The sequence below is a fragment of the Sinohyriopsis cumingii genome, chromosome 13, assembly GCF_028554795.1.
Source record: "Sinohyriopsis cumingii isolate HCF-2022 chromosome 13, ASM2855479v2, whole genome shotgun sequence".
NCBI classification, from domain to species: Eukaryota; Metazoa; Mollusca; class Bivalvia; order Unionida; family Unionidae; genus Sinohyriopsis; species Sinohyriopsis cumingii.
Genome location: NC_142973.1, coordinates 27429478 through 27442670, shown reverse-complemented (window position 1 = coordinate 27442670; position 13193 = coordinate 27429478). Strand labels below are relative to the sequence as shown.

At 34.7% G+C, this 13193-nt stretch overlaps 1 protein-coding gene across 5 annotated transcripts in view; it reads left to right on the top strand.

Annotated features, from left to right (window-relative positions):
* The window catches only part of LOC149785096 (nck-associated protein 1-like), a 143140-nt gene extending 129947 nt beyond the window's left edge, over positions 1-13193 (top strand). For all 5 annotated transcript variants that reach the window (XM_089978851.1, XM_089978850.1, XM_089978849.1 and 2 more), the window contains 3 exons: positions 974-1086; positions 5288-5377; positions 7842-13193. In XM_089978851.1, the coding sequence (XP_089834977.1) occupies positions 974-1086; positions 5288-5377; positions 7842-7955 (317 nt within the window). In that variant the 3' untranslated portion in view covers positions 7956-13193. The remainder of the gene's footprint in view (positions 1-973; positions 1087-5287; positions 5378-7841) is intronic.

The following is a 13193-nucleotide window of genomic DNA, read 5'->3' as shown; positions in this document are numbered from 1 at the left end:
TGCCTATGTGTCAGACTTCAAACAGGAAGAAAGAGAATGTAATTGTGATAGAACATCTGTGTGTATGTGTGTATAAGAGTGCACAAATTAAGCAGGCTGTTTTTTTAAACATTTAATGAAATATTAGCTGGACAGTGTTCATTGGGTCACATGAATTTGTCCTGCACAGAAATAGTCCTCATCTCAAGAAACATTGAAGGAGACTAGATACATGTACTGTTGTAACTTTACTATAAGTGTATTAAAATAGTGAATGATTCATAATGTTCCTATGCCAAACTCTCTTTCTAGTTGATTTAATGTTGATTCTGGCACAGATTCCTATTCTATGATCAGACTAATTTCTTCCTGTATGAATAATTCTGTCCTAGCTATTCATTCTGACATGTTGACATGTGAGTGAAGACATTTAACAGTCACAGCTGCTTACATGTATGTAATGATTTTCTCCTTTGAAATTCAGTTGAGTGAATTTGAGTTTTTGGTTTTGTAGGTATTAGTCAGGAACGCAACAAAAGCAAGGCTAGATGCCTGGTTAATGAAGCCCAGGGATTAGACAAAGAATGTTTTTTGGATCATTTATACAAATGAATAGCATTAGTCCCAATTAGATATTAGACGCATAATCTTTGTCAATGGCTTATCTACAAGCATTTAATTATTAATAATGTATCTTAAGAGCCGGCTTTTTTTATATGATATTAAAGATGGCAAACATAAGGACCCCAAAACTTTTTTATCCTTAAGGGTCTCCATTTTACTGAGGAATAAGTTTTTAGGGGTTTTGTCTGTGTAAGGATTAATGATCATAAGTTGGTATTTATCAAAGTGAAAATTTTAACATTCACTCACAAAATTAACATAAAGTCCTTTGGAGTTTATTTACTTTGTGACTGATTAGGTAAAATTTACACTAAGATAAACATCAGACCATAATAATTTTGTATCTTACATCTTTCACTCAATGTTACAGGAAACCTAAACAATTGCCACTGCCTGGCCAAAGCGATCAACCAGCTGGCAGGTGCTCTCTTCTCACTGTCTGGACCTGGAGATGTGGAAGCAAGATTACAAGAGTTTCTAGCAGTAAGTACAGCAAGATTACAAGAGTTTCTTGCATTAAGTATAGCAGGATTACAGATTTTCTAGCAGTAAGTAGAGCATGATTACAAGAATTAATAGTAGTAAGTATAGCAAGATTACAAGAGTTTCTAGCAGTAAAGTATAGCAAGATTACAAGAGTTTCTAGCAGTAAAGTATAGCAAGATTGCAAGACTTTATAGCAGTAAGCAGAACAAGATTACAAGAGTTTCTAGTAGTAAAGTATAGCAAGATTACAAGAGTTTCTAGCAAGATTACAAGAGTTTCTAGCAGTAAAGTATAGCAAGATTACAAGAGTTTCTAGTAGTAAATATAGCAAGATTGCAAAACTTTATAGCAGTAAGCAGAACAAGATTACAGAGTTTCTAGTAGTAAAGTATAGCAAGATTACAAGAGTTTCTAGCAGCAAGCAGAGCAAGATTACAGAGTTTCTAGTAGTAAATATAGTAAGATTACAAGAGTTTCTAGCAAGATTACAAGAGTTTCTAGCAGTAAAGTATAGCAAGATTACAAGAGTTTATAGCAGTAAGCAGAGCAAGATTACAGAGTTTCTAGTAGTAAAGTATAGTAGGATTACAAGAGTTTCTAGCAGTAAAGTATAGTATTATTACAAGAGTTTCTAGCAGTAAAGTGTAGCAAGATTTCAGATTTTCTAGCAGTAAGCAGAGCATGATTACAAGAATTTCTAGCAGTAAATATTGCAAGATTTCAGATTTTCTAGCAGTAAGCAGAGCATGATTACAAGAATTTCTAGCAGTAAATATAGCAAGATTACAGAGTTTCTAGTAGTAAGTATAGTATTATTACAAGAGTTTCTAGCAGTAAAGTGTAGCAAGATTTCAGATTTTCTAGCAGTAAGCAGAGCATGATTACAAGAATTTCTAGCAGTAAATATTGCAAGATTTCAGATTTTCTAGCAGTAAGCAGAGCATGATTACAAGAATTTCTAGCAGTAAATATAGCAAGATTACAGATTTTCTAGCAGTAAGCAGAGCAAGATTACAGAGTTTCTAGTAGTAAGTATAGCAAGATTACATGAGTTTCTAGCAGTAAGCAGAGCAAGATTACAGATTTTCAAGTTGTAGGCATAGCAAGATTACAAAAGTTTCTAGCAGTAAAGTATTGCAAGATTACGTGAGTTTCTAGCAGTAATTATAGCAAGATTACAAGAATTTCTAGCAGTAAGCATGGAAAGATTACAAGAGTTTCTAAGTATAGCAAGATTACAGAGTTTCTAGCAGTAAGCATGGAAAGATTACAAGAGTTTCTAAGTATAGCAAGATTACAGAGTTTCTAGCAGTAAGCATGGAAAGATTACAAGAGTTTCTAAGTATAGCAAGATTACAGAGTTTCTAGCAGTAAGTATTGCAAGATCACAAGAGTTTCTAACTAAGTATAGCAAGATTACAGAGTTTCTAGAAGTAAGTATAGGAAAAGGTAATTATCTGTTCAAAATATTACGCATTCAGCCTTCTTTAATGCTATAGATATAGCAGTGTGTTGCGGAGTTTGAAGTTCAAAGCTTCCAAATACAATTGAAGAGAGAATAAGCACTTGATGCTTGCAGTGTCATTAAAGCTAAATATTCATTAGATTGCTTGCTTACAAACAATGAGATTTAAATAAATGTTGACTGAGACAAGACATTATAGTTCAGTATGTTATGTTTTGTTGTTGCCATTATGGACAACTTTATCAAAGAAGTTGTGGGGAACTCTGTAACAGAATGGGTCATGAAAATGACTAAAGAATGATGAGTTCTTATTATGAAACACAATGCCCAAAATGTTGATAGTTTTTGTTGATTCATTACTTGTGTCCAGTTACATCTGTATACATTTCATATACCTTCACGTACGAGTGTGGACTTATTATTATGACCTTGTACACCAACATGGTATCTTTGGTTCTCATTTTTGGTTGGTTATTCACACACTGCAGGTTGGTTTTTGTTGTTGTTGTTGTTGCTTGTTTAACAGTTATTGGTTGATCTTATATGTGAACTCTTCTGGGTTGTTAATTTCTGATATTTATGTCATTCTTGTCTTTCAGGTTGAATAATGGTAACAAAATGTCCCAAGTGCATGAAGATTAAAGCTAGTGTAGACATGCATGATATGTGTCTAGTCTGCACAAAGTGTTTGTTGACTTCTACCTGCAGTATGTATGCAACAAGGTCAGAAGGGATTTGGTTGACAGTTTTTTGGAAAAGTCTAAAAGCAAGGAGAAGCATGAGAAGTCTCAGTCAGGAGAATGCAGTGTACTGAGTCGTGAGTTTTCACCTGAAAATGTCATCAGTTGCTAGTGTGGAGGGGGATGCCTTGATGGTTCCCCCCCCCCCCCAACACACACCTCCATGTAAAGAATGATGCTTACGATAAATTCTGCTACTATTACATTTGGTCTGCTTTAAATGGAGGAACAAGGGGTCATGATGATGCTTGCCCAGCATTCTTTTCACATGATGCAGATGTATAGTTACTGGACTCAGGAGAATTTGTGATCCTATATCCGTTGCAAATCTCCAGTGATGTCTTTGAGATAATGGGAGAGTGTATTTACTTATTTTCACAGCAAGTCCTCCCATCTGTCTCAACATGGTGTTTGAGCCTGTAAGTCTGGGCACATGGGGTATATTTTTTGCTATTAATTACCATACTGCCATCATTCCCAGTCATACTTTTTGATTTGTGACAAAGGATCTGTCACTTCAGTGAGTGATGGATCAATACTGACCATCCTTATCAGCAAGATGAACTGTGGCACTTGTCTGGGTGCCAGTTCAACTGATGGGTAATTTAATTGTGGCATATCCATTGACAGACACCTTGCTACACACAGGAACAATGGCATGACCTTGTTCTGGCTGCCAGGTATGTTCTACACAGACATGGGCACAATGCCAGATGAAGAAAACTCCTGCAGTGAGTTCAGGGATAACTTAAATGAGATAGCATACTCTGACCACACAATGGAGAATATGGACTTAGTTTTAAAGTGGCCACAGAGGTTTGCTAATTTCCATGTGATTACTTCCACTGTCTGTGAGCCAAGCCAACACAGTGGAGTCTTTGGTAGGCTTGAAAGATGAGAATGATCACTCTTCTGTTTACAGTGAGAGAAAATAAAGACGACTAATCATGTATCTGTTGAGCTCCAGGATCCAGGCAACTCCAAGGTTTTCTTTTCCAAACATCAGCTATCAGCATAATTCTCATCATGCTAGTATTGTAAGCATTTTATAATGTTTAGCACTGAGGCACTGACCTTGTACAAAATAAATAGTGGTTACTATGACAATCCTGCTGTTTTTATTAGGTGGATCAGAATGTTTTCCTTGCCATCTCCAAGCTGGTGCAAAATATGGTTGATCATGCATGGAAATCTATGGACCTGATTGACAAGGTAATCATAAGGGCCATGACACCATTTGATGGCCAACACACTGATTGCTTCAGCAGATTTAGATCTATTGAAGCATGGTGCCCATCTTGGTTCATCTTCACTGAAGCCACATTATTCCTTGGCTATCCATTCTACACCCTTTATAGCATCATTACTGTTCAGCAGTAGAATAGAGGCAGTTTGGAAGCACCAAGAACTGCCTCTCCAATTTGCCATGCTGCTTGCACCAGCTGAATAAGTCTCAACCACAATGGAGACAAGCCCATTGGCAAACAAATCAAATGCTAAACACAGCACCAGTTTCAGCTTCAGTTGAATTCAGGTAGCAGTAGGCCCTGCAATTATACCCTCCCACCATCCCCACAAATGTGAATATCCTCATTGATGTATCAATCACCTTTAACATAATTATCCAGTTTATCAGTAGCCACCTAGCAGTGGTATGGTGAAGTAATGGGTAAGAGTTTCTTCCCATTGCCTATTATTTTAATTGTGGAGTGTCTGTGTGTGTGTGATTTGGATTTTTAATGTAGTTTTGAGGCAGCTGTTAGTACCAATTTATCAGTCTTTGGTATGACTTGGCCAGGGTTCGAACAAGTGACCTCCCACGTACAAGGCGGATGCTCTAAATAATAGGCCACTGGAGCAGTATGTAGGTCATGGAGAATTGTGTTGTCTTTTGGGATTTGCTGGATTGTGTAGTCATGATTGTGCTGACATGCCATTAAACCCTTTAGACACACACATACTTTCATTTTAATGGCTATTTTTTTTCTTTCAGCTTGCTTCCTCAAGTCTTCTTCGACTAGGCCAAGAAAATGAAAAAGAAGCGATCAAGAATAGAGAGTCTGTCTATCTATTATTAGACAAGGTATGTACTTGTGAAACTTGTGTTAATAAAGTACATGTCCATACACTTTCCTAACTTTGTCCAACCCAGCACCAAAATCAGCTACACTGACTCAAGTCCTGTAAATTTACACCATATCATGGATTTTGTAGTGAAGAAATTGTAGTTGACTGAGATTAAGATTGCTAAAATTAATCGATCAACATTTAGAATCAACTTAAATGAATGTGACCAAAATTTGCTTTGCTTTATCATGCCTGGAAAGTTTGTGTTAATGAGAAGTGGTTGTCTGGCTACAGTTTGGTCAGAGAAGTAAAGGGCAATAGGTACATAGTGTATCATAAGAATGTAGACCTTGGGGACATCGGGTGAAAGTGCTGAAATCTCATTCGAGAAGTGAGAAGCACAAAACACTTGAGAAATCTCGGGAATCACAAACCTTTTTGAATGTCTTCACTGTGAAAAATATCCTATTCAGTGCCAGCAAAAATGGTAAGCTCGAATATGGCTGTTTAAATTGGAAACAAATAATACAGTGACAAGATTAAGTGACTGTACTTAAATTTACCCCCAACCCTTCCATCAGCCATCCTTTGTACCTCTTCCAGCGGCATGCAAGGTATTGCTGGCTTTTGGAGAGAAAAATGATATACTGAAAGTTTACATTTTTGGACAGTACAAACATATGTGACCCATAACTCTTATAAATCTAATGAAAACAACACATTGCTTTCCAAGCTTATGTATACTGATAGCAACATTGCTGACCAATTTTCATGTGGTAAGAGAAAGACTTCTTTATGTATTTTGCTGTGTCAAAAACATGTAGAAACACGCTGGTTAGAGGCAAGATTAATTGGTTTAATGGGACCTTAAAAATGGGTGATAAGAGCCTAAAAAGCCCTTAAAGGTCTTTAACTTTCAGTTTGAAATTTCTGTATAAACCATGCAATGGGATGGCTGAGATTATTAGTTTTTAAACCCTACCAGTATTTCAGATTAACTTGACACTGCTATGTTATTTTTCTCATAAACAAACTGACTTGTCACATAAATTACATTAGCTAATTTTTAGATGTGATCTTTATTTTTCACTTGTTGAATGGTAAACAAACTAATAGTGTTGTGTAAAGTAATTCAGTGTTTTCTTCAAATACTTACTTTGCTATAGCAAGAAAACTCTGATCATATCTGTTTAAATAAAATCCTCCCTGTATCTTCGATTGCTAAAGTTTACAGCCAGAAAATAACCCATTATATGGTATATAGTCATAAGGTGGGAGGTATCAGTATTTTTTAAAGTTAGGATCCAAGGATCACAACTGTACACCCCCAAGGCATAACAGAAATCTTGTTTAAAGCTCTGTCTGGCACCTGCATGTTGAAACTTGATAATACACTCACCAATTGTCAGATATGTTTATTTCATAATCTGGGAGGAAAACCAACCCTAGCCCCATTGCATCAAAATTTGAAAACCATTATGCACATGTACAGATCACCCAAATCTGATCACAAGGTTTGAAGTTACCATTTTGAATGGTGTTGGAGAAGTTGCACAACATTAAGAATGCTTGCATTCATACACAAACAGGCAGGATTACATTATAATCCACACCTTTTCTCTCAAAAGCACAAGAATAATTATGTGACATGCAAAGCAATCTATTCAAATTAATGAACAGATTTTTTTATAACATTCTTAAAGACATAGTTTATCAGAATAATATCTGCACAACCAGGCAAAAATCTCAAAGTATATACTGGTCTCATTGTTTGGTGCTTTGTCTTAACCACCACAGTGTGAGAATAAGTCATTATTGTTACATCCTTTGTCAGCAGAAATGAATAAGTATAGCCTGAATAAGGATGTGACTTGTAGTTATTACAGCCTAAATAAGGATAATGTAACTTGTAGTTATTACAACCTAAATAAGGACAATGCAACTTGTAGTTATTACAGCCTAAATAAGGATAATGTAACTTGTAGTTATTACAGCCTAAATAAGGATAATGTAACTTGTAGTTATTATAACCTAAATAAGGATAATGTAACTTGTAGTTATTACAACCTAAATAAGGATAATGTAACTTGTAGTTATTATAACCTAAATAAGGATAATGTAACTTGTAGTTATTACAACCTAAATAAGGATAATGCAACTTGTAGTTATTACAATTTTATTTTGCAATTTATTTTATACCACAGCCCAGTAATTGTAAAGGTCAAGACAGGCGCCTGTGTGTAATGGCAGCACACTAACAATACAGAATATCATTAAGGGGAAGAAGTTGGTCATCCAGTTTTGTGTTTTCCCCTTTGATTTCTCTGGTTTACTGCACCACCAACATCAGCTCATGCAAACATTTGTAAATTTGATATATAAATAACATGTATAGTGCCAGTAAATAAACTTTAAACTCCAGAATGATTAATGTCTTTCTGTTGACAAAGCTTCACTTTTCCATTGTTTTTCTTCTTCAGATTGTTCAAGAATCCCCCTTCCTGACTATGGATCTGCTAGAATCCTGCTTCCCATATGCCCTTCTGAGGAATGCCTACCATTCGGTGTACAAAATGGCTGGCACTGATGCCTAGATATGGATCAGTAATTTATCTTGTGAACATCTAGTCTTGTCAGTATGATTTTTTTTATGTGACTGCAGGTTTAATATAACAATATGAAATAGGTAAAATCTTAGAAGCAAGAGCAGCTCTGATAATATAAAAGCACTGATCATGCATGTTCTAACTTGAGGCTCTCTATACGTTGGGAATAATCACATCTTCTCAGATTAATGTGTGTTTTTCCTTTGACAGAATGACTCAAAATACTGCAAGTGACATTGTGGGATTCCATGATGAAAACAATATTGCACAGTTTTATAGAATTTTGTTTGCATATATGCATGTACACATTCTTAGTTTACACACAGGAAATGTTTGGACACTGCATATATTAAAGTGAAACCTGTATTGAAAGACTGCTGCTTTGAGGGACCACCTTTCTTGAGAGAACAGATTCTCATTGCATGGATTTATTTATTACCTAGTGCTTTGAACTGTTATGGGAGACCACCTGTCTTGAGACACCATGATTTTTGGCAGAAAGTGGTTTTTCAAGGCATATTCTTCTGTATTAATTTCTAAAATAATTATTTAAAGTAAAATTATGTAGCAGCAAATATTGTTTTGAAGTTTATTCTCATGTCAAATAGTTGTTACAAGTAAAATAAGAAGAAACTGAAATCAGAAGACCAGAAACAAAGTTTTTTCAGCTGGTCTGCATTGCTGATAATACATGTTACCATAACAGCTCGCTCTAAATGGGAACAATTTAAGGAAGGTCCATTATACTCAATTTTTGTTTATCCAAAAGTGAGATTGATGAAATATTTTTAATGGAAACAGTTTTCTTGATGGGAATTAGCCTTGAATGCATGTGTACATTCAAAATATTGTAATCTGACATTTCTATCAATAAATTATGTCCCAAAAGTACAAGAAATTGTATGATTGAAAATTTCAAGTGAAATGAGGGGCATTTGGAAGTGTAGCTGATATTCTTCACTAGGGAGAGAACAAATATAAAAGAATTTGTCTTGATCTTTTAAGTGCTATACATATGGCTATTATAATCGTTCAACAGTGATTCTGCTGAAGCTGGCAATAAAACATGTATTGTTTTGTGATTTTCCAGCTTCATTTTAATTCAAACTTGACAGGCAACTGATTGGTTTATTGATTAATGTCAGCACCAAGTTTTTCATTCATTGTTTGAATGGAAATAACACTGACAATGCACATTTGTTTTCTCTGTGTTAAAATGTGTTTGGCACCCTCACATTCACTACAATACCTTAATTCTCCTATTTAATCCAGTGATAGCATACAGTAGTTCTTTTTTCCCCAAGTTTCTGCCTGTGTACATGAAATTGTGCAGAATCTTGAGGGATAATTCACTTACTGATGACCAGTGAATAAATTATATACTTACAGGTTGAGTGAAACTACAGATACCCAGCTCATCTGTCAAATAATGCAACAACAGACGTTGTTTAGTGCAGCTTGTTTGAAGTAACTCGTAGAACAAACAACACAGACCCTGATCTTCTGATGCATTATGAAATAGCAGATCAGGATCAGTGTTGTTTGCAGTTGAACTCAACTTGTATACATGGATAAATGGTATTTATTCAGAGGTCTTTCCAATTCCCTTTCAAATTGAACTTGGACTTTTAAGTGGAACTGTTAGTGTTGATTAAGCACAGAAATACCATAAATATTTTAGACTGGTTTAAGGTACATAGGATATTATACCATATCTTAAAATGAGTCATTGAAACTAGTCTGAACTTCTGGTCATAGTTCCTTGTCAATTTAACAATAAAACCTTTGTTAAAAACATCAAAGTCTGTCTGCTTAAAAATAGTTACACAGTTAATCCTAAATTCCAAGTAGCTAATAATGGAGTGCAAAATGAGGAAAAGTTTGTTTATATCTTATAATTTAGTAACATTTTTTCTACAGTGCTAGAATATGCTGATTGTATGGACACATACTTTAAATCTTCCAATGGTACAACAATGAATATAATGCAATTAACCACCAAAAAAGACCGTACTTCACAACACAGATATTGAAAACAGTGTGCATGAAAGAAAAAAATGAGTGGTCTTTAACCTCAGCCACTGTATGTTCAAGTTGTTAGTGCTTTCAGTAGTTATGCTGAAATTGCTTTTAAAACAAATCAATCTATAATTATGCCGCCTATCTTCTCCAGGTCTGTTTTTACATTTCCCTCAGGACTATAAATGTTGATTATTTACAACACAATTTTTTATCTTCTTCTGACAGTTTATATCATCTACCTGTACACAGTATATGCTTCATTGGCTCTTCAAGAATGTTTGTCTAACTTTTACAGATTTACTGTGTTCTGTGTTCAACAAAATGGGATTATGACCGGAAAAACACTTGGGTATGAATAATTTCACCATGTGTAGAGACATGTATATTCAGGTGTTAAATATATATATATATATATAGACTAAAAATAATCACTGTTCAGATTGAAGCTTTTGTTAGAGGGCTACAAAAAAGGGCTCTTTTGATGACAGAAGAATATTGTTAATGATCAAAGGACTGTTTTTGGATTACATGTTCGGTTATTGGGAGTGTGAATTTATATTGTAGTTGGAACTTTATTTCATGCATTTGTTTCACTTATCATGAAAGAGAGCAATCATAAAACTCAGTGTTTATTTTATCAGTCAGAAACAGAACCTGACATTTTGGATTCATTTCAAAACTTTGTACATATATTATCCATTTGCATTTTGAGTTCATGCAGTTTTCAGATTATGGTCTCAGACATTTGTTATATTGATCTGATACCTTACATTGGTGTTTACCTGGAGATTAGTAAGACCTTGGTAATACTGATACAAGGTGTTTCGCTGAACCATAGTAGGCCTTTGATAATATTGATACAAAGTGTTTCCCAGAACCATGATAACAGCTTAAAAATACTGATACCTCACAAAGTGTTTCCCCAGAACTATGGTAAGACCTTGATAATATTGATACAAAATGTTTCCCTGAACCGTGGTAAGACCTTGATAATACTGATACAAGGTGCTTCCCTGAACCATGGTAAGACCTTGATAATACTGATACAAGATGTTTCCCTGAAAACCATGGTAAGACCTTGATAATACTGATACAAAATGTTTCCCTGAACCATGGTAAGACCTTGATAAAACCGATACCTTACAAAGCGTTTACCAAAAACTTGGTTAGACGTTGAAAATACTGATACCTTACACGGTGTTTTCCTGAACCAAGGTAAGATCTTGATAATACTATAATACCCTTTAGAAAATAAGGCAAATCCTCATTTACTTAACTCATTAACCCCTGGCGCCGCATTTATGTGCCAGGAGGTAGTAGCCTACTGCCGAGCTCTGTAGCATCAAGGTCATGTATGATACACTAAAGTGGGTGGTATTATAGAAAGGTAGACAGATGTAGCTCTACATTGATACCAAATAATCTGGATGTTTTAGTTGCACTAAATAATACAGAGGGAAAAACCTAATTTTTTTTACTCTTTTTTTTCAGAATCCCATTTTATGTCTGGATTTTAGACTTTTTGGCCTCATATCTAAGGCAGATCAGTCTGAACTGCACACAGACAGGTGAACCTTTGCAAAAAGTAGGATAAGGTGGGCATATGGAATAAAGAATGTTATCGATACAAAAATGATGGGTCTGTTAAGCCAAAAAAAAAATCAACTTTTACCCTTCTGCTGATGCACGAGCAAAATAACCAATGGAAAATCTTTTGGAAGTTGATGTATTAGGATATATTCAGAAATAGCCCCCAAAATGTGTTTCCTACTTGCATTTCAGGCGAAAACAACAAAAACCTCCAGGGGTTAAGGATGACAACTATGAAATTACATATACCTGATTATTAATTTTACTATAAGTATCATTTCTGTTTACATTTTTTGGGGAATATCAAATTAATTTTCAGTAACTATAATCTTGCAGGCAAAAAGTTAGAGAAATGTTTAGAAGCTGTTATCCAGTGGTCTGTAAAAAAAAAATTCATGGGTGGGGGATTTTGTCAGGGATTATGATTTTCTCACTTTGTATCCTAATTTATTATACAGCTAAAAATTTGTTACTCAAGAATGAGGGAGAATTGTACTGTCATTTCAAGGAAGTCAGAGAACACTTGTTTTCCAACTACTTTTTGCTCAGTGTTTCCCAGATACAGCTGAACAAATGCGAACAACTATGCCATATCCTCACTTGACATGCAAAAGGAAATGAGCAACATTCCCTGTAGCAAATCTGTATCATCAAGTTCAACAATTTTTCCAGTCCCGTTATAAGCAAATATCAAATTAATGCTGTCATTCCCATGCCCGGTCCCCCTCAGATCTTCTCAAACCACTTTTAACCTGGCCTCAGAGATAGAGAAACTTTCAGTCCTTCAGCTGTTAAATATCTTCCATGATGTCGATATTTTAGAATTGCACCATAATTGTAAATCACATATATAGGTGTGCTGTCCCCATGCATGTAAGAATTCATGTTACTAACATTAATTGTAGTGAAAGGGAATGACTGTTGTTTCATGCATTTCACTCATAAATACAATATTCATGTGCATATTAGCTGATCAATATTTAATTTTGTTCATGCTTTAAGATGAAGTTCATATTAAAACATTTAAAATGCCGTGCAATTTTCCTTGTTTTTCAGTTAAGTATAGTGAATTTGTTAAATTGTCTGAAAATTACTAGGTACATATAAAACAATAATATCACCGTCATAGTAACTGGATTTTGATTGGTAGATCACTTCTGGTTGTCATCATCACAAAATCCAGATCATGACTTGACACTTCACATCTCATAATCATCCAAACATTCTGATGCTGTCAACATGACATTATCTTGTAATCAAGATTGTGTTACTATGATAATAATATGTATGTATTGATAATGCACACCCCTTGAAAAACCTTGATGTAAAAAAAAATGAGGTTACAAAGGGTGCCGTCATATATATCAAAGTGAAGGATTTACACAGAAATTAATTTGAAAACGAATGAATATTGTAAGATCTGAGATCTTGACAAACATAAGAGAGAAAGAGGAGAGAGAGTTTACTGTTTTCACTTTATCAAATAATATGCATGCTTTTTACGTTTTTATACAGATTAATTCACTTTCTACAAAGTATATACATGTATCATTTATCTAATTATTGTGTGTTTATCCATCAATTGTACATGAATAAATTGCTTCCATTCTCTTA